The 21,824-nt window shown below is 39.5% G+C and overlaps 1 protein-coding gene across 2 annotated transcripts in view; it reads left to right on the top strand.

Moving 5' to 3' along the window:
- The window catches only part of vegfc (vascular endothelial growth factor c), an 80,541-nt gene that overhangs the window by 13,678 nt on the left and 45,039 nt on the right, over nucleotides 1-21,824 (top strand). For both annotated transcript variants that reach the window (XM_039613819.1, XM_039613820.1), the window contains exons 2-3: nucleotides 9,073-9,313; nucleotides 9,665-9,855. In XM_039613819.1, coding sequence (XP_039469753.1) covers nucleotides 9,073-9,313; nucleotides 9,665-9,855 — 432 coding nt within the window. The remainder of the gene's footprint in view (nucleotides 1-9,072; nucleotides 9,314-9,664; nucleotides 9,856-21,824) is intronic.

Raw genomic sequence — 21,824 nt, 5'->3', positions numbered from 1 at the left:
AATCCATTTTTATAATATCTAAAGTGTTTTTTTATATAAATGTCACCAGTACTGATATGCTCTCACATGTTTTTCAGCTTAGAAGTAATACTTTACTCGTGATGGTACTCACTGCCACAGACTGGTAGATCTCCAACATCTTGCTGCACACATTAAAGGATCTGAGCTTCCTTAGAAAATACAGTGTGCTCATCACCTTCTTGTACACAGCATCACTTTTGGTCCTCCAGTCCAGTCTGTCATTCAGGTGAACACCCACGTACCAGTAGCTGGGTGTTTCCACCTCTTCACTCATGATGTTGATGCGCCCAGTTGTAATTTTTTTTTTCACTCTGGAAGTCCTGTACTCCTGCCCACCCTTAATACACCACAACACTGCAGTGTCACCAGAGAACTCCTGCAGCTGTCATGTTTTACTGTTGCACTTGAACTTTGATATGTACAAGAATGGGGAAAGGACCGTGCCCTGTGGGGCCCCAGTATTACCAACCACCACATCAGACAGGGCATCCCTAGCCCTACAAACTGATACCTCTCTGTCAGCAATCCAGGAGAAACTAGAAGTGGTGACACTCATTCCCATTCATTCAGCTTCTCACTCAGCAGAAGTGGTGTAATGGGATTAAAGGCACTGGAAAAATAAAAGAACATAATTCTAACAATGCCACCAGTACCATCCCGGTGAGAGTGAGAACTCAAATAAAGAACAAAATTCTCAATAAAAACCTCATAACAAAAACATTTTCAAACTCCTAACTTTGAAAAAATCTTTTTTTAATGTTTTTTAAAAACAAACAAACAAAAAACCTTAAAAATAAGTAAATTGATTCAAAATTCAAAGATTTCTGACATTTAAATGGCCACTCCACCCATTTTCATATCCATTTCCTTACTGCACATCCCTAATCCTGTAGTTAATCTGGAAACTAATCCATTTGCTAATATAATAGCAAATCCTTTTTTTGTGAAATCCATTTACGATTTGGTGTATTTATTAACAGATTAATATTTCATTTAGAAATATTGATTTATACATAGTATTTTATTTTAAATGAATTATTACATTATATAATTATTTTATTTAATGAAACATTACAATAATAATAATAAAAGAATCTGTAAATGAAATCACCGTGTGAAAGAAGGAAGGCAGTCCTACATATTTGTTAAATAATCACATTGTTGGACGTGTTGTGACTCCTCACAGTGTTACTGGAGGCCAAAAAAGGCTATAAAACGTCATCATCATAAACTGACTTTCTTTATTTTAAATGAACTTCGCACTTTTTTGTTTAAGTAAATCATCAATTAGTTTCCAGAGCTTGCTGTCCTTTGTTTTACTACATGCACATGTACTCAAGTCTATTTGGGATTGTTGAGTCTGAATATTTGACACAACTAAATGCATTTACAAAAAGACATTTCCTGTTATTTCATTTGGGATTTCTAGTTGTACAGTTTTTGTATGGTACCTATGTTTTATTTTTGGCTCCTTGTTTGTCCAGAATTGAATTTAAAATCCTTCTCATCACAAACAAGTCTTGAATAGTTTGGATTCAGAAGACAGAGACGCTCTCTACTAGTTATTATCAGTTACTATAATTAGTTATTATTAGTCTTTGGCTCTCTTCTACATTGTCTCCTTGTTCTGCCTTGGGATGACTCTTGTCGTAAATTGGATCTTGTGAATGAACTACACTGAAATGCATTTAGAGTTCATTACTTTGAAAAACTACATCTTATTCATAAGACCCATGTGCGTACTAAACCGAGTCAAGCACACAAGTTCTTTTACTTATTTTTCCCTGGGTAATTGGTTTGCTTAAAATCTTGGAATCTGCAGTGAACTCTTGGTTCAGCTTTAGGTCAACAAGGTGGAGTGTGATACCTGAAGGACATCTGGTGTAACAGAAATTTGGAACTTTTAGAAAATTTTTAAAAGCTCGCTGGTAAAAGCTAAAGAGCCCATATCTGTAACAAAAATCCACACTGTGAACTGTTCACTTTGTTGGATAATTGACCTCAAGGATCCAGTCAGATATGAATGGTTGTATTTAGATATCCGTCTAAGAATGTATTCCACACTTTGGAAAATTACAGCAATTTACTACATGCATATTTAGAAGTTAATAGGCTAACACAAGTAAAATGATCAATAGGGTGCTTTAATATAATGCCAACCATATTAAAGTGTTTGGCTGAGTATGGCAGTCTCAGTGTTGATATTCCAAAGTAGTTTCTAACCATCAAATATTTAAATCTTCAAGAAAAAGTAAATAGCAGGAAGGGCCAAAATGGTGGCTGATCTGATGTCAGTTCTATTGAGTTCCCAGTCAGCTTTGTGATTCCTGCTCTGAAGTCAGAGCAGGAAACTGTGCCCTTTATCAGGTGACAAACAAGTCTTGTTTAGAAGTATTTTGTTCTCAATTGTTTTGGCCTCCAGTCCCCTGCAACCCTGAACTGGATAAAAGTAGGAAAATAGATGGATGGATGGAATTCATGTGACAGCTGGGAAAATTTTTTCCCACGTAAAGGGTCAGAGTGTGTGTGTGTGTGTGTGTGTGTGTGTGTGTGTGTGTGTGTGTGTGTGTGTGTGTGTGTGTGCAGAGGGTGGGCAGTGTGGGGGTTTAGACAAAAACAAAACAAAAGTCAGACATATGGAGACATAAACATTAGGAAAAAGGAAAAAAAATCTGTACGGAAAAACTCCAGTAAGTATATAGAGACATGTAAGATAACATTAAAACATTTTTCTAGTAGGAAAGTGTGTGCTCCACTTTCTGCTGTGTGTTCCTTCTAATTATTAAATGACAACATGTGTGAATGCACGGGGCAGGTTATTAATGTGGCTTTGGATTATTGGTTGTGTTGTGTATCAAAACCTTAACATTTGTTTAAGTTACAGCTACACACCACACACACACACACACACACACACACACACACACACACGCACACACACACATATATTAAAAAAATACCCCTCTTGCCCCTGTGGGCGGTCTATCCTTCAAGCTCAGGTCCTCTACCAGAGAATCTATTATATTTGTATATTATAGGTGGGAATCACCAGACACCTACCATGTCCCACCTGGAGCACCAGGGGAGCGACATGTTGTGGAAGAGAGCCTTAGATGCATAATAATTAATAATTAAATGTAGAGTGGTGTATGAACACATAGTGAGTGAAAAATGGACTGAAGAAGAAACACCCAGTGCATCATGGGAATCCCCCAGCAGCCTACACCTACAGGGAGTGCAGAATTATTAGGCAAATGAGTATTTTGTCCACATCATCCTCTTCATGCATGTTGTCTTACTCCAAGCTGTATAGGCTCGAAAGCCTACTACCAATTAAGCATATTAGGTGATGTGCATCTCTGTAATGAGAAGGGGTGTGGTCTAATGACATCAACACCCTATATCAGGTGTGCATAATTATTAGGCAACTTCCTTTCCTTTGGCAAAATGGGTCAAAAGAAGGACTTGACAGGCTCAGAAAAGTCAAAAATAGTGAGATATCTTGCAGAGGGATGCAGCAGTCTTAAAATTGCAAAGCTTCTGAAGCGTGATCATCGAACAATCAAGCGTTTCATTCAAAATAGTCAACAGGGTCGCAAGAAGCGTGTGGAAAAACCAAGGCGCAAAATAACTGCCCATGAACTGAGAAAAGTCAAGCGTGCAGCTGCCAAGATGCCACTTGCCACCAGTTTGGCCATATTTCAGAGCTGCAACATCACTGGAGTGCCCAAAAGCACAAGGTGTGCAATACTCAGAGACATGGCCAAGGTAAGAAAGGCTGAAAGACGCGACCACCACTGAACAAGACACACAAGCTGAAACGTCAAGACTGGGCCAAGAAATATCTCAAGACTGATTTTTCTAAGGTTTTATGGACTGATGAAATGAGAGTGAGTCTTGATGGGCCAGATGGATGGGCCCGTGGCTGGATTGGTAAAGGGCAGAGAGCTCCAGTCCAACTCAGACACCAGCAAGGTGGAGGTGGAGTACTGGTTTGGGCTGGTATCATCAAAGATGAGCTTGTGGGGCCTTTTCGGGTTGAGGATGGAGTCAAGCTCAACTCCCAGTCCTACTGCCAGTTTCTGGAAGACACCTTCTTCAAGCAGTGGTACAGGAAGAAGTCTGCATCCTTCAAGAAAAACATGATTTTCATGCAGGACAATGCTCCATCACACGCGTCCAAGTACTCCACAGCGTGGCTGGCAAGAAAGGGTATAAAAGAAGAAAAAAACTAATGACATGGCCTCCTTGTTCACCTGATCTGAACCCCATTGAGAACCTGTGGTCCATCATCAAATGTGAGATTTACAAGGAGGGAAAACAGTACACCTCTCTGAACAGTGTCTGGGAGGCTGTGGTTGCTGCTGCACGCAATGTTGATGGTGAACAGATCAAAACACTGACAGAATCCATGGATGGCAGGCTTTTGAGTGTCCTTGCAAAGAAAGGTGGCTATATTGGTCGCTGATTTGTTTTTGTTTTGTTTTTGAATGTCAGAAATGTATATTTGTGAATGTGGAGATGTTATATTGGTTTCACTGGTAAAATAAATAATTGAAATGGGTATATATTTGTTTTTTGTTAAGTTGCCTAATAATTATGCACAGTAATAGTCACCTGCACACACAGATATCCCCTAAAATAGCTAAAACTAAAACAAACTAAAAACTACTTCCAAAAACATTCAGCTTTGATATTAATGAGTTTTTTGGGTTCATTGAGAACATGGTTGTTGTTCAATAATAAAATTATTCCTCAAAAATACAACTTGCGTAATAATTCTGCACTCCCTGTATTATAGCATAACTAAGGGAGGATTCAGGGTCACCTGGCCCAGCCCTAACTATATGCTTTAGCAAAAAGGAAAGTTTGAAGCCTAATCTTGAAAGTAGAGATAGTGTCTGTCTCCTGAATCCAAACTGGAAGCTGGTTCCACAGAAGAGGGGCCTGAAAACTGAAGGCTCTGCCTCCCATTCTACTTTTAAATACTCTAGGAACAACAAGTAGGCCTGCAGTGTGAGAGCGAAGTGCTCTAATAGGGTGATATGGTACTACAAGGTCATTAAGACCCCATAGTTGGCTCCATATTTTTGTTGCTGATCAAATATAGTTTATAAGGTAAACAGCCACCATTTCTGTCTAATTACTGACATTTCTCAGCTTCATTGTAGAAAAGTAACACTTTTTAGACACCAGTAGTGTAATTAACTTGTTCATTTAAATTGGTCTATTAATTTTACAACCGAGAAGGACTGATGATGCTTGCTGCTTAGCTCCCATATTAAACTTATTTTTTTTTATTATTAGCCATTAGCTGCAAGGCAGGAACCTAATAGCTTAACAGACAGCTCAGCCCATTCTCACTCCCAACACGTAATATACCGACAATTTGTCACGTCCTGAGGTGTTCCATGGGGACGCGAAAGGTGTCCGTCCGCGTTCCTATGCTACACGTCAGATTGTGCAAGAAATCGAATAGAATGACGCTCCTGCAGTAACACAGGTTCCAGCCATGTATTCCAGCCCTAACCACAACCTTGTCTCTAACATAACCACCACCTTAATCGTGTTAGTGTTTTCCAAAGCAATTTAAGTAAAAAAAATGTACATGTGTAGATTCATTTCAAATGGTTTTAATGTATCCTCATTTTTCTGAACTCGTAATATAGGGATGTGTACTGTTGGGTGGCTGAAAGCGTAAGATACTGACGATTTGTCACCTAGCGGAAAACGTTACACTTTGAGAGTGAGAACGTGTTGGACAGCTAATGTAGCTATAAGGGCTTTGTCTCTGTCTGCAACAGTGCTGTCAGCTGGAGGAGGAAAGGACAGCACTGTTGGTATTGATGGGGTTACACATAAGTTATTTCATAGTTATTTTTAGTATTGATTGATACCTGAGTGTCATTTTCTTTTTGAAAACCCTACTAACTAGAAGACAAACAGTTTGTCTGCATGCATATATATGCAGTACATATGTACTGTGATTGTATGATCTGTACCTTATATATATATACCTTATATTTATATCACAGGCTTACCTGTGGACTAATGCATTGATATGTCAAAGTCACCCAAAACACACAAACTGACTGACGGAGTAGTGGGCTAGCAGCTTCAGTGTTATTTGAAGTAGAATTGATGTTTCAGTTCTCAGTTTTTTCTTTTTTTGCATTTTGTTTTGTATTGTTTCTTTTTTCAGTGGGCTTTTTAAAAAAGGTGTTTTAAATATGTTTTTTGCTGCTTACGTTCACAGCAGTAAATAGCTTTATGTATTCAACAAGTCCATTAGACTGGAAACCTTATAAGCAGTGTTGGGTAAGTTACTTTAAATTAGTAACTTAGTTACATTACTAGTTACTTCTCTAAAAAAGTAACTCAGTTACTTCAAGTTACTCGTTACTTTCAGAGTAACTAGTTACTAGGGAAAGTAACTTTGGTTTTACTCAGAATTCTCTTGTTAATGTGTTGCTTCTGTAACTGGATACCCAGCCAGATTGCCAGTCTTCTAGCTTGCTTACTTGCCACAAGTGCACTGTGCCACCTACCAATAGAAAGGAAAAAATAATGTGCACATTTCCACGAGAGAAATCCCACGCCTGGACCGTCGTCGACCGCCGCCATGATTCTAGCCTGCTTTTTACATCCAACACAAAAACTGCAGTCGTGGTGCTTTCGATTGTACTCAGAACTTGGAAATTCTGCCTTCTGAATAGGAAGATGTAGGTAACACCAGACTGCAGATGAGCTGCATACAGGGCTGGACTGGGACAAAACAATCGTCCCGGGCATTTTGACTAGAGACCGGCCCACCATTATAGGAAAAACCATAAAGCCTTTGAATGAAAATAAACACTGTTGTGACAGTGATGTACACTGTTCTGATGGTATATATGTATCAATCTATCAATTGTTTGTTGTAAGACTCAGATAATTATTTTTTTAAAAGCGAGACATTTTATATGAGAATAATAAAGAAAAGTATTTCCTTGTCACCCCTTTCCTGTTAATGCCCTACCTGGCCCCTGGCAACACTTTGCTAGACCCGCCCCTGCACAGTTACCAGCTGTCAGCTACGTGAAAAGGATCCTGGTGTTATTTGTCTCTCAGAAACAGTTCATAACTTCCTTCAACTCATTCATGTCACCTAAAAGGTAAACCTGTTTCTCCATCACCTGTTCAGCTCTGATGATTCAGTAAGGACATCTCCTGGTTTCATCTGCATGTTTCCCTCTCACCAGATAACCAAACCGATATCATGACCAGCAGCTTTACAGCTGTGGCTCCAGCAAACATCAGCTGATACTAGAAATTAATATTAAATAAATTCTAACAACAGCTGATCAAGCTTAAACGTGCTGCTGCTGTTTAGCGCGACATCCGCTGGTTTCCTCTTTCTGGCGCAAAGTGGGCGATAAACAAACAAGAGAGAAAAGCCGATCAGCTGATCATTGATCAGTTTCGTGATTGAAGTAGAAACGGGAGAGAATGAGAGAAGAAGAGGCAGCTGTGCAGCTTCAGCTTTGTGTCTTTTTCATTGTAGCTGAAGTCCGGGACAAACTGTGTTCCTTTTCACCTCAGTACGAAACGCGTCATATTTTCTCTGAATACGAGACGATTCTGTTTTTTACTGGACGGTTGGCAACTCTGATAATTAACCGTATGAACAAAATAAAGTTCAACATCAGTAACATAGCACCCACACAGCTGTATAGAAACTCTGTCATGCTAGCTAGTACGCAGTACGAAAATGTCAGCATACCGAAAATAAACTCCACCTAAACTTGGTTTATATCTGACCCAGATAGACTGCAGGTCATAACTTCTTACCTGAAGTTCAGTTCACCTGACACGCGGACCGGGCGGCCGCTTGGGTCTCTCCTCTTGCCTCCTTTTCCTTCATCCACCTGCTGGCCTCCACCACTTGCTAATGTTATTGAATCTGTGGAAGCTCCACGATAGCCACCACACGAAGTAACGAGTAACGAGCCTATCTAAATCCCAGTAACGAGTAACGCGTTCCTGGTTTTGGCATAATAACTAGTTCCCGTGCTCGTTACCACAATAATAACGTAGTTACTGTAACGCGTTACTTAATAACGCGTTACTTAATAACGCGTTAGTCCCAACACTGCTTATAAGTGATGCATATTGTAATTCTTCCCACCCTCTTCCCCTTTGGTTAAGATCCTCGTTATACTGACAGACATTTGGCAGTGAGTAACGACTTACACGTGTTCTTAATTAGTGATACCCAAAGCAAATGTTTGCTCATGGTAAACCAATAAGATGAAGTGCCTCACTGATCTTGCTCAAAGTTTATTTGTTGTTGATGTGAGAAAAATGTCTTCTTACTTCAGATAAGTTTCTAGTAGAAAAGAAAATGGTTTTTTCCCCCAGTGTTCCTGTGGTTTCACCCTCGAGTCTTCCAACTGGCAGCAATAAGAAAGCTGTAGTGATAAAGAATCATTTTCTGCAAACATTTCTTACATTTTAAAATCATAGAAGTCATAAAGTCAAAGCCATTTAAAGTGCTCCCACTAAAACAGGAGATATACAAAATGAATAAAACACAAGGTCCCCAGTATACATAGGTTACATAGGAAAAGGCTTTGAGTTATTAGGCTGATAGTCTTGTCAGAGTCATATTTATGATACTCTGATCAAAGATTTTATTGTGAAGAATTTAGGGATATTTAGCATTGACATTAAGAAGTAGGAATGTTTTATTTGTGTTTAAGAAAATAACCTTTAAGTTTTAGGGCATGCTTTGGACTTGAAATGCACTTTGTGCAGAACTTGATATGAATTTGTTTGGGACGTTTGCCTTAACTCCAATATTGATTTGAAGTTTGTTGATCCAAACTTGAAACCAGACTTTGGTCTTGACTGTTACCTCATTGAAATTTCTAGCTTGCAAACGTACAATTTTATGATCAGTCGTTTAGGTAGAAAAGTGTTTCTAGCCCTCTTCATTTGACTTTTATAAAATATGTAATAATTCTCAGTGAAAGCAGTGTTCTGAGTAAAGGTGTCTGTTTTCCCTTTCAGGACACTTCACCAACACCAAACTTGGAACAGAGTTTGCGTTCAGCCTCCAGTGTAGATGAACTGATGAATCTCATTTATCCTTCATACTGGGCTGCTGTGAAGTGCAGATCCAAACTTTCTGCTGCTGCATCTTCATCCTCCAAACTCTCCCAGCAGTCACAGGTCCGCCAGCTCAGGCCGCTGGGTGATACAGAAGAGCCAACATTTGCTGCTGCCTACCTCAACTTGGATATCCTGAAAAGTATGTTTATGTTTTGTTTCTTTTGTTCTTCCTTCAAATTCTACTTCTTAATTCTTTCAGTTTCATAAAGAGGAGAGTGAGTCTTCTTTGACTTTGGATCATCTAGAATTACTATAGTTAAGCTTTAGTGAATTCGAAATCAAATCCAAGGCCTGTGCTCATTTTGTCTATTAGTAACTAGGATTTGACATCTTGCATAGAGATCATAGCCACTGTAATAAAACTAAAAATTAACTATGGAATTTATTGTTATTAGATCTGCTTTTCTCTCCACAATGTACATGATAAATACTACATTAGGAAGAACAACAAGTCACGGTAGCAGTGATCTGACTGTCTCTCTGTGTGCAGGTATAGAGTCAGAATGGAGGAAGACTCAGTGTGCTCCCAGAGAAGTGTGTATTGATGTGGGGAGAGAGTTTGGTGCTCCTACTAACGTCTTCTATAAGCCACCATGTGTGTCCGTCTACAGATGTGGAGGATGCTGCCACTCTGAGGACAAACAATGCAGGAATATCTCCACTGGTTACCTCAGCAAAAATGTAAGCACATTGTTTTATATCTTTTAAAATGTTTCCTTCTGCTATTATTGATAAGCATTAGTAGTCCCCAGTCAACAACACTGTCTGCCATCTTTAATCAGAGATTGGACACAGACAGATTCAGGACACTGACAGCGGTTTGAAAGCTTTATTGAATACTAAGTTAATGGCCTTGGGGAACTGGTGGGCAGTATGGGAGTGCTATCTGTGAGAGAAAAGAGGCAAGATTACTCCAGGTCAATGTTGGAATGAAAGTGTTGTCAGAGGATAAAGGAATGGAGTTATCCTCGGGAAGGTTGAGGTTTGAGTCAACGGGAGAGTCTGGTTGACTGGTGGATTACTCTGCCTCTCACCCTGTGGTAGCTGGGATAGACTAGAGCCTCCCTGCGACCCTGACAAGGAGAAGCGGAAGAGAATGGAAGAATGGTAATGTATTTGGTGCCAGAGAGCGGGCAGGCAGGCAAGGGAGGTTGATGACGGCTACTGAGCTTTGGACAAACAGGTAAGTCAGAACAGCAGATGAGCTTGATTTCAGGGAATGAGGAACTGTGGAACAAACTGAACCAAGGAGTTAAGGAAAGCTGTGAAGTGGTAACTTAATCGGGATCCACATTGTGCCGAAGGAGGTTAAATGATCTGATGGAATTCTGCCATCTGCCCAGTCAAGTACTCTGAATAATAAGCAGATTCAGCAGAAGTGCAAAAGTCATCAGTGCGGTCACATCCAAGGGCAGGCTGAGATGACAGCTTCAGCCATGACTCTGCCTGCGGAAAACAAAAAAGGTATGGAAGTACAAGTGTGGAAAATACACCGAAAAAACAAAACCCCAAATCCTTTGAGCTGCTTGTATAATGACAGTTTTCTTTGATACAAAAATAACTGAAAGTTAAAGTTTTATTATACTAATTTTATAATAAACCACAGATGATCCCATATTGTAGTTTGTTGCTGCATTGTTTGTTTCTTTTTATACTTCTAACCTGCTTTCATACTGAAGAAATAACACTTGGTAAATCCAATTTTAACTGGTTCATTCTTTGGTGGTATTTCTGTGTTAACATCAAGTACATCTTAACCTGCTTCTATGTTTGTGTATTGTTGAGGGTCAACTAGGCAGGAGGGATTCAATTGAAAGGTTTAGTGAGTTTATTTACAAGGTGAAGATAAACCAATAATTCAAAGACAATAATAATATAGTAAAGTCCTGATTCCACAGGGTCTCATGGCGACACACTGACCTTGTCGGGATGCCTGCGGTGGAATTCCCTCACCATCTGCAACACCCAGGAGTGTTTTTTTGGGCTATAACCTTCCCAGTCAACTACATATTGGAAGCCTCTCCCACAGTGTCTGGCATCCATGTTACAGAGAAGGCTGGTTGGCTGTCATTGACTTGGGCTGGTGGCGGGGCCCAGAGAAAGGACATAACAGAGTGGTTTTTATTGAGAGACATGGAAAAAGTTATGAATCCTCATGTTACAAAGTAATTTCAGGTGGGCAGACACTGGGTTGGTCATGGATTTAATTTCAAAAGATCCAACGAAGTTGAGAGATCATTTCTTTGACTCAGTATGCAATGAAACATTGTGGTGAAGGTGGTGCTGCATGGAAGGGAAAGAGAGCTCACATTTTGTAGTGGGGAATAGTGAAATAGTAGTTGATAGTGTTGAGGTTTAAATTTATAATCTTAAATGCTTATATGCTGATTATATTGCATTATATAAGAAAGGCCTAACTCTGAGTACACTCTGTGCTAAAAAGTGCTGAGAGGAAACTGCATGGTTTTGCAGAGCATGCTTTTGCAGCTAGAATGAAGTGAAAGTAAAACCCACTAGGCTGTTTGATCGAAACTTAAAGTGTGGGTGACGTCTATATAAATGACTAGGCTTCCTGTTTGTGCTTCAGACCTGAGCTTGTGTGTTCGTGTGTTCAGGTTTCCATATTCCGGAATATGTAAAAATAAAGATCATTTGTAAAGTAATAAGACCACTTCTGAGCTGTGTCCTTTTTTGGCCGTAAAGCATCCAAAGAACTGGAATTTAATAATAGCCAAGTGATGATTCAAATAGGGACAGTCCAGCAGTCGACAAGGCCACTGAGTTGTGAGCATATTTTACCAATCCTACTGAGAGCTCTACATACACTGGTTAGACGTGACAAAGCAAAGGGTGGCTTCCAGCTCCTGATTTGCTCACTCAGTTTGACACTTACCCTGAGGATGAAAGACTGACCTGGTTGTGATTGGTGAACAGAGTTGTTTCTATACCTTCGAGGTGAACCAGGGCCAACAGTCAAAGATTATGTCTAAGGGGATGTAGTATAGCCAGAGCACATGATCAGTGAGCAGGTGGGCATCTCTTGAAAGTAGAAGGAATATTTGGAAGAGCAATAAATTGAGCAGCCTGCAAAAAGCAATCAGTTATGTAAGTACAACAGTATTAGGGTTGTTGAAAATGGAGGCACGCCGGTAACAAAGTCCAGGATAATGTATGACCACGGGCAATCGTGCACGAGAAAGGGTCTTAACAGCCCAGCAGGAAGAAAGCTGGAGAATTTATTTCTGCACACACAGAGGCTGAAATATATTCTTGGACATCTTTAGCAAGAAATGGCTTCCGAATAGATGCTGCAGAAAAGAGATGGTGCGGACATGTAAATTTTGCATTTGTGTTAGCTCAGATTAGTCTGCCGAGTGAACAAACCAGTGATACAGAAGGATGGCAACATTGTCAAGAGTTGTCAGAGGTGTCGAATTGCCGGGACAGGACTTCAGGCTTGACATGACTAGAACTGGGTCTGTAGATTTAAGATAAGGTTGAATCTGGTAAAAAAAACATAGAGCCCACCTGACTCAATGGTAATATAACTTTACTGAAATCAAAAATGAAACAGCCCTAAAAGTTTGCAAAACCAAGCCATTTCCTGTTTGATAGAACTTGCCACTCAATCACTGCTTGCACCTTCATGGGATCTACTTTTAACTGACATTTTTTAACAATGAAGCCCAAGGAACGTGCTGAGCCAAGGGTGTCTGAGAACCAGGGCAGTGTTGGCTGCCTCAGTGTTGGGTGATTGCCAGACAGAGAGAGAGGGGGAGACAGGTTGAGTTTTATGGGTTATTTGTGGGAGCCATGTGCCATTTATTGCAGAAATTTGTAATCAAGTGTGATCAGGGGAATGACTGAATCATTAGCAGGAGTTTGATCAATAAAAATCTGTTTGTCATCTGAGTCAACTAATGCTTCGAGTGAATGGGTCTGAGAGTTGACAGTTAGTTTTGTTTATTTTACCCAACAATATCCCTACAGTTACTGACAGGCTCTGCTTTTTTGGTGGCACAGATCAGGCATCGATGAAATGTCCACTCTTTCCATAGTAAAAACACTCACCAGCAGTCAGCTGTTTCTTTCGGACAGAGGGTAAAACAGGGGTGCTGCATGAGCGGCTTGTCACATTCCTCTGACTCATTTCTTCTATGGCCAAGCTCTTGCAGGGCAACCCCTTCAGTTGCCCTTTCTTTTCCTATGCTCCCATATGTGGTCATCTATTTTGATACATTCACACAGAAAGTAAGGCATCAAGTGAGTGAGGAAGATCCTTTGCAGCTATTTTGCCTTTTACCACACTCCTCTTACCATGTGTGAGGTTGATCAGGGTTCAGTCCCTTATCAAACATTTTATACTCTGCGATGAAGTGCTCAAAAGAAGAGTTCTTAGACTTGAGGACAGCTTGAGCCCGTCTCAGGGCTTGTAAATGGCAAATAAACTGGTTCTTATATAGCGCTTTTCTACTCTGCCTGAGCTCTCAAAGCACTTGCAGGCAATAGCTCAACCATGGAGGCCATTTACAAAGCCTGAGGAAAAAGTTCTACTGTGTTCCCAAAATACTAAAAGACACTGTGTGAGATATCCACCACTATTTTCAAGCTCACCAGAAAAAGGGACCTCTACAGAAGCTCCAAAGGCAGTAGTAGTCAAGGGGAAAATACCTGTGTGGCGCTGTGTGGAGCAGGTTTCATCATACCTTTTAATTTGGCAAGCTGTTGAACGATTGTGCCCTGCTCTCCAGAGCATTTTCATGTTTTCCGAGCTAAGCTTTGTGAATTGGGAGGATCCCACAAACTCGGTCTGAGTCCATGTTAGCTGGACTCAGCATGTTAGCATGTTTTGTTGGCTGATTTGTTCTATCAAGGAACCACTAGGTGGGCAGGACTCAATTGCAGAATGTTTATTTACAAAGTGAAGGTAAAGCACAATCCAAAACACAAGAACAATGTCAAAGATGGTCCACAGGGCAGGTTTCTCCAAGGATCCAGTCTCTCCACAGAATCTCTTTCTCAAAACCAGATCCACTCACCACTCTCACGAACAGATCTGTGCACAGGTAGACAGAGGTATTTATTTGAGAGAAAAAGATGACCAGAGTGATCACAGATGACAGAACGGAGGCCTCACTAACTGTTAGTTGTCCAATGATTCTGCAAAGATGGTAGACTCACTTAAGTAGTGGCAGCCAAATAAGGATATCAGGAACAGGTGTGTGATCACTCCAAGGTGTGTGTAGATCGAAGGGGAGAACCTGGCATGAGTCCCACCCTTGCGCAAAAACCAATAAATGCACACATACACACACACACATAGAGGAGAGGAGAGTGCTCTAAGAGGAGGTAAGCCTGCACAGAGACTGAAGGACCAGATCAATTTAGACTGATTCTTATATAGCGCTTTTCTTTTTAAGTAAGTCCTTTCTTTATAACATTAACACATGTTCATACTCCAGTGGATGTATCAGAGAGCACACCCAGACTAGGAGCAGCCATGGATTGAACCAATAATTTCCTGAGCTACAGCCACCCCAACTTTTTTGTAATCTATTGCTTTTAAGCAGTAGTTCTCCAGGTTTTCTGGACATTTAAATTTTTTTTTTTTTTTTTTTAATATATATTGGCTGCTTTTCCATTTTCAGTCATCCTAACCCAATTTAAGACTGATCTATGAATCATTCAGGCCTGATTCAAGGGATAAACCAGTGTTGTCTCTATACATGTCAGACAAGTTGGCAAAAAAACATTTGTAGCCAATTTGCTACTAACGGCCTCTCACTAAAACACATTTGTTCCCATTTTTTTAGTTGAAACTAGGAAAAATGCAGAAGATAACACAGCTTCATAGGCATAAAATAGTCATATTCAAAGCACTGTTAGCCAAAACCTTGTCAGCAGACTATAAAGTGTGAATTTAAAAATAGTGAGGAAATGTGAAAAAGTGTCAGGCCTAAAAAAATATCTCAAGTAAATGAATAGTATCTGAAAGTCATGGTCTTAATAAAAAGGAAAAAATCCAGCAAAACCCTTACATAGGACCTGAGAAATCTGAGAATCTGAAACCGAGAATCTCCTATTTACAGGGAAACAACAGGGAGAAGAAACTGAGGTATGCCAAAGAAGAACTGGACTGAAAATCAGTGGCAGCAGGTCGTATGGAGTAACTGAAAAATATTCCTGCCACTCATTTGTGGTTTAGGGCAGCATTTCAGTCAGCAGTGCTGGGGATGTTGTCAGAACTGAGTATCGTCATATTTGGATCGACTTCCATCTGGAAAGTGTGTGATTTTTTTTGGGGTCTTTTGTAACGTGACAGTGATCCCAAACATACTGCCAATACATTAAAAGCATACTGATGGACCTTTACATTATTTAAGCAGTACAGGATCATCCTGACAGGGATCTAAACCAAAAGTCAGCCAACATACAAAGAAGAGCTTCCAAACGTCCCTCAAAAAGACTGGAGAACTGTTTTCATTTCATATGCCAGGAGGGTGTAGGAAACAAGTTTCCATAGCCAGCCATTGCATCTCTCTCTCTATCATATGCTGTGCATAGCAGACAAATGTTTTCTATTCTGCATTTCCCAATCGAGAGCACTGAACCTGTGGATCTCATTTCTTCCATCTTCTCAGAATGACATCCAGAGTGGCTGGTGCAGCATAAGATATTTTCTCAGAGTAACCTTTTCTTATTGATTATTATAGAAATAGATTATGCATTCTCCTGGTAGCTGGAAGATGTCAACCAGCCTTTTGGGACATTGACAAAGTGACTTGCTTAATTATTCAGTACCACTGTTAAACTAAAAGACACTCAGGACCAGTGTTGGGCAAGTTACTTTGAAAAAGTAATTAATTATAGTTACTAGTTACTTCTTCAAAAAAGTAACTGAGTTAGTAACTGAGTTACAAGATTCTAAAAGTAATTAATTACTTGAAAAGTAACTATTGGATTACTTTAAAAAAAATGTTTAACCCTGTGGGGTCCAGGGTATAATTGGCCATTTTTAACTACTTTTGATGTTTCCTCTACATTTCACCTTTAAAAACGATTTACTTTGCCTTGTTTGGTACGATTGTTTTCAGCATAACCTCACGTGTTTGAATTGACAGTTATGTTTTCATTTTGACATACTGTATTAACACAATTGATCTAAAATCAGACAAAAAACATAAAATCCGAGTAGAAAAAGTTATATTTTTTACTGTGACAACCATAAACATGTTTATTGAATCATATTTCATGACTTTAAATGCAAATATAAATTGTCCATTTTAAAATCCTATGCACAAGTTTTGCAAACAAAGTTATTTGCAGCCCTTTTTTAAATAACCATTTCAAACTATTTACATAACAATCAGGTGTTCTGCATTCAATTCAAATTATTTGCGCCACTCCAAAAATTTCTGTCCACTATAAAGGAGAACATCACAGCCTGATACCTGCAGGTCTGACAGCAGCAGGTGTATCACTGCTCCTGTTTTCTACCTGGAGACAGCAGTCGCCTCATTGTTCTGACACACAACACAAACCTATCCACAACACTACACACTAACTACACAAGACAACACATTAACTACACACTCCAAACACGCTAAATGTCACAAATCTCACATCTCAAAACTCGCTCTCGCTTTTTCTGCTCTCTGTCTCTCTCTCTCTCTCGCCGTCACTCCTAAAACTTCCCCCTCTTCCTAAACAACCAACTGTCATGTTGCCATATCATTTTTGATTGGTCAGCATTGTGCATTTTTCCACCAACACAAACGGGCTGGTTTTTTTTTTTTGGTCACAGGCAGAGCTTGCTAGGTCTGTGCTTAGACAGTGATGAAACTATTCAGGAAAAAACGCCGCGTATATATTGTTTATCATGACTCTGGGTTTACGTGGCCTATCAACACAATTTAAAAACTGGTATATATCACCTTGTTGCTTTGTCATCTTAAAGTGGTCATGTGATTGGCTTACCACGACTACTTTATTCTTCCTCAGTCAAACAGCAGCACTCACGCGATTGTTTTGCCCCCTTAGCTCCAGGTGTTGAAAAAGTGATCGTCGGGCAGAAAGTGATTGCCGTCCGCGGGAGAGCGCTCAGCTGCTTAAAGCTGTAGCGCCCAGATTACTTACAGCTACTTCCGTGCAACTGATAAAAGATGCGGTAAGCTGAAGACAGCTTCAGCCGTCTGTTTGTTGGAAAATAGTAACCCGACTGCACCGCATTTTCTTGTTAGTAACGGTAACGGCGTTGTAGGAATAGTAATTAGTTAGATTACTCGTTACTGAAAAAAGTAACGCTGTTACTTGTAACGCTGTTATTCCCATCACTGCTCAGGACCAGAGTGGGCAGTAACGGGTTACTGTAATCCAATTACTTTTATCAAGTAATGAGTAAAGGGATTACTATTGCAAAAAAAAAGTAAGATTACTGTTACTTCCCATAAGCATGCTGCGCTACTAAACCGTGACTTTGTTTGTGAGAGTGTCTCGCGACTATGACGTACGAGCGTGGGACGTCCGTGGCAGTAACAGACGTGTGCAGAGTGCGGGAGAGAGTACGACGATGCAGCGTTTAAAGCGTAGACGTACTTACATTACCTTAAGTTTAAGTCCGTAAAAAGTGACAAAAGCATTAGTGTCTGCTGTACACTGCGCGGGAAGAAAACGTCTTTCTATAGTGAAAAATTAAACTTCAAATCTGAGCAAGCACTGGGCATGCTGCCATGGGAATGTGACATTCACAGAGAAACCCCCAGATCCCCCTACTGACATGACCACAGTGGGCAAACCTCCACTTGCCCCACTCCTGCTAAACAGGTGACAATAGATTTAAGAGCGACAGGACTCAGTGTTGCTGAATCTTTGATTTTATTTATTTTCTGCTGTGTTTTACTTCCATCTATTTGAAAGAGTGCAAACACAAAACATTATTTTATTTTATATGCTGGAATATGCAGGAAATAGGTTTAAATGTTAAATAAATTTCTTCAAGTCAAACGCTGTTGCATATAATTTAATTTTTGCTTGATGCAATGTGCATAACATTAAAAGATTAAAACTAATAAAACAAATTTTTGATTCAGTTTTATATGATGGATTATGCAGAAAAAAAAGAATTAGGCTGAAAGGTCTATTGCTTTATTATGTATTCAGGTTGTGTATCATGCTTTTTAAAATAACTATCTAGAAGTAACTAAGTAATAAAGTAACTAATTACTTTTGAAAATAAGTAATCAGTAAAGTTACGGGATTACTTTCTTGGAGAAGTAATCAGTAATTAGTAACTAATTACTTTTTTCAAGTAACTTGACCAAAACTGAACTTGACCAACTCAGGACACAGACAGCTGTGACAGATAACGATGATGTTTCTCATGGAGAATGCACACAACTAGCCGCAAGCAGTCGTTCGGGGCTGATGTCTCTGATAACATGATAATGTTTCATTTGGTGCAAAGTAAATGGTACTGCTTGCTGCTGCTCCAGGCCAGTGTTTCAAAAATGTGGAAGTTGTACAGATTGGATCATGTTTTCTTTAAACATTTCCTGAAGAGGCAGATCACGCAGTATGAAATTCTCTAGCAGATGGACAAGGAGCACAGTGCAAAACATTAGTAAACCATGAGGACATGCCTCAGCAATATTACAAGGAATCATTGAAAACACAGCTAAGCACATGATGAGACTGTATAACACATTATGTGTTAAAGTGTGATGATTTCTTTTTTCAAGTTCAGACTGTGCAAATCTTTGGAAGAAGACAGAGTAAAATTTCCCCTGAGAAGCATCAGTTTAACCCACACTGTTTCTTTAAATACTTATTGATGTGTCCATATACTTTAACTGAAGGAGGTAGCAGACCTTTATTAGAATTAGGATTTTTGTTCTAATTGCCATTATTAAATGAGCATAATTGGCCATTATTTACTACCTTTTGAGGTTCTCCTATTTATCTTGCTGAAGTCACTACATTACATTGCTAATAACCCTCAAATATCATAGGGGATAACATTTCTTAACAGGGTATTTTGTTGTGTTCTATTGGTGTACCTCATGCAACAAAAATCAAACTTGTTTAAACAACAACAACGCCACAAACTACTGAATCAGAAGTTACTGAATTAGCCCAGAACACAAAACTACATTCAAATGTTGTATATAGCACTGTGTTGTTGATTTTGTTACCCTAAAGCATTCCCCAGCCATCATTAGAGACCCAGTTTTTACTACATTTTTACGTATATATACATGTTGTATCTGATCAGACACATTTCTTAGATATTTAGTGATTTTAAGACTGCTGCTCTGTACTTCAATTCCAAAATAGCCTAGCTACAAAGTCACAAATAATATATGTTTTTCTATTTTATTGTATCCTTTTCCCTTTTCTGGGATGCAATAAACACTGTAGCCAGGTTTTGATATTTGGTTTCAGATTTCTGTTAGAAACTATGTGGCCATGAGAACAGTTGGAGAGGTCATCATCATAACAACAGCAGCAGTAGAAAAACATAATCTTGAGTGTAGGTTTCAAAATTACCTAAATGCAAGATTAGCTGACATTTTAGTTCATCTGAGTTGTTAGCTGCAAGAGACATTTTGTTTCAAATGCATTTTGTTTTATAAATTATACTCATATTCATATTCATGGTATCTGCCTCCAACATACCAGTGATGAATAAGCAATAAGTAATTGTAGAATATAAGAGCAGATTTGTGCTAATTAGCTATCATGTGATCTTCCACAGTAACAAAGATACCCAACCAGAAAATAAAAACCATGCAGGAAAACACTTCTTCACTGGAGTAATGTTTGATTCTTTGTAACAGTAACTGAACAAATTCTAACATTTCTTGGTACATAATAATTCAGTGTTTGCTTTGGAAAGTCGATCAGTAAATCCAGTGGGTTTGATATTCTTTGATGTTCTTTTTAAAAAATTATTCCCTAAAATTACATTACATTAAATTGTTCATTGTGGTGCCTGTATTGCAAATACTTTATATCTCAGGGATATTTTTTATGTGAAAACTAACTGATTAAGACAAACATCTGGTATAAGCACATGTTTAGTATTTCCTAAACTAAACATTTGACATATGATTCCAACTGATGTATTGAATCGAGTTATTTAGGATTTCTGTTGTTCCTCCGTTGGGACTGAATTAATGACAACAAAAGTTTTGTATGATACTTTGCAAACCGAAAGAAGCATAGCATAAATATGTTTCTGACGTTTTCTACTTTAATTTTGAGGCGTTCCTTCCTCCAGAATCTATGATTCTGAAACGTCAAGAGGAGTTTTATATTTAAAAAATGTGCCAGTTTACCTGAACCTGTTTCTCCTCAACCATAGCAAAGTGGGTGTAGTGGGTCTGTATGCAGACATGAAAGTGCAAAAAAACCCAAATAAAACAGAGCGCTTGCACCTGATCAAAGTCACACAGTTTGTGTTAAAGCAGAGACACCATGTGGTTCATTGGATTTTCACTCACCTTGAAACAAAGAGTATATTCTCTCAGCTTCTCATCGTCACATAGCTGTTTTATGGACTCTGTTATGAATTGTAGGATGGCTTATTGTTTTAAGTCAGCTGTGTTATTCATTTCCTATAACTGCTTGAATGAACGGGGTGGGAGGGGTGGGGGTAGCATTCTGAGGTGATAGGTTTTTGTCAGATGAACTGCTTAAGTGGATTCACTCAGTACAGGAAGTTAACTATGCCAGAGAAGAATGTGAATGTAACTATGGCTCACTGTGTTTGGGTGCCACTTGTTTTTTCATGCAACTATTAATTAGTTTATTTTAAGCCCAGATTAATGAATAGTTGTCATAAATATGAAAGTAAATTACTTCCGTTTTCACTGCAAGTACACTAAATTCAGAAATCAGGGTCGGGGGGGTTAAAGCATGTGAATTGACCCAGGTTTGACCCACCGGTTCTGTTCCAGCACAAGGTTGCAAAATTGGAGCACCCAACACAGTCTGCTAAATATGTCAGTCATTGTGGTTCCATACCACAACTGATCAAGATGGCAAAATGATTCACTGTTCAGACTCTTCCAACACTTGATATTGGAAGAGCCCGGATCAGCCCGTGAGCAAGCTTCAAAATGCAAGCAAACCTCAGGATCAGCCTGCCAGCAGCCAGCCCCAAGACCAGCAGGTGAGCAGACTGTCAGTAGCTTGCAAATAACACCATATGGATGGCAAAAGATGGCAAAATTAAATGGTCTTTCTGCTCAAGAAATGAACCCCCCCCGCATGACTGCCAGTGTGATTCAGATGATAACAGAAACTACACACTGGGCAGTCACTCATGCATAACACATCAAGTTTTCTTTTGACCTTTTCATGCCATACCCTATCAAGAAAATCATCCTGGATTGCACCGATTTAGAAGGAAGCAGCATTTTTGGAAAGTGTCACGGTCTGGCAGGCAGACCTTGGGGAATGTAGGAGATAGGACCCAAACGCTGGACTTAGTGGAATGAGCAGTGCATTTATTTACAGTGAGGTAAATGTACACCACACAATAAATCTCCTGAGTGCTCCCTTGACTCCCGTGACGTGTCTTCTCCTAAGTGCTGGTATCCCGTGCTCTCTGCCCCTGTGCCTACGCACACCCCGTGCGTCCTGCAGTC

Source organism: Oreochromis aureus, linkage group 6 (genome assembly GCF_013358895.1).
Source record: "Oreochromis aureus strain Israel breed Guangdong linkage group 6, ZZ_aureus, whole genome shotgun sequence".
Classification (NCBI taxonomy): Eukaryota; Metazoa; Chordata; class Actinopteri; order Cichliformes; family Cichlidae; genus Oreochromis; species Oreochromis aureus.
This window is presented reverse-complemented; position numbering and strand designations above follow the sequence as displayed.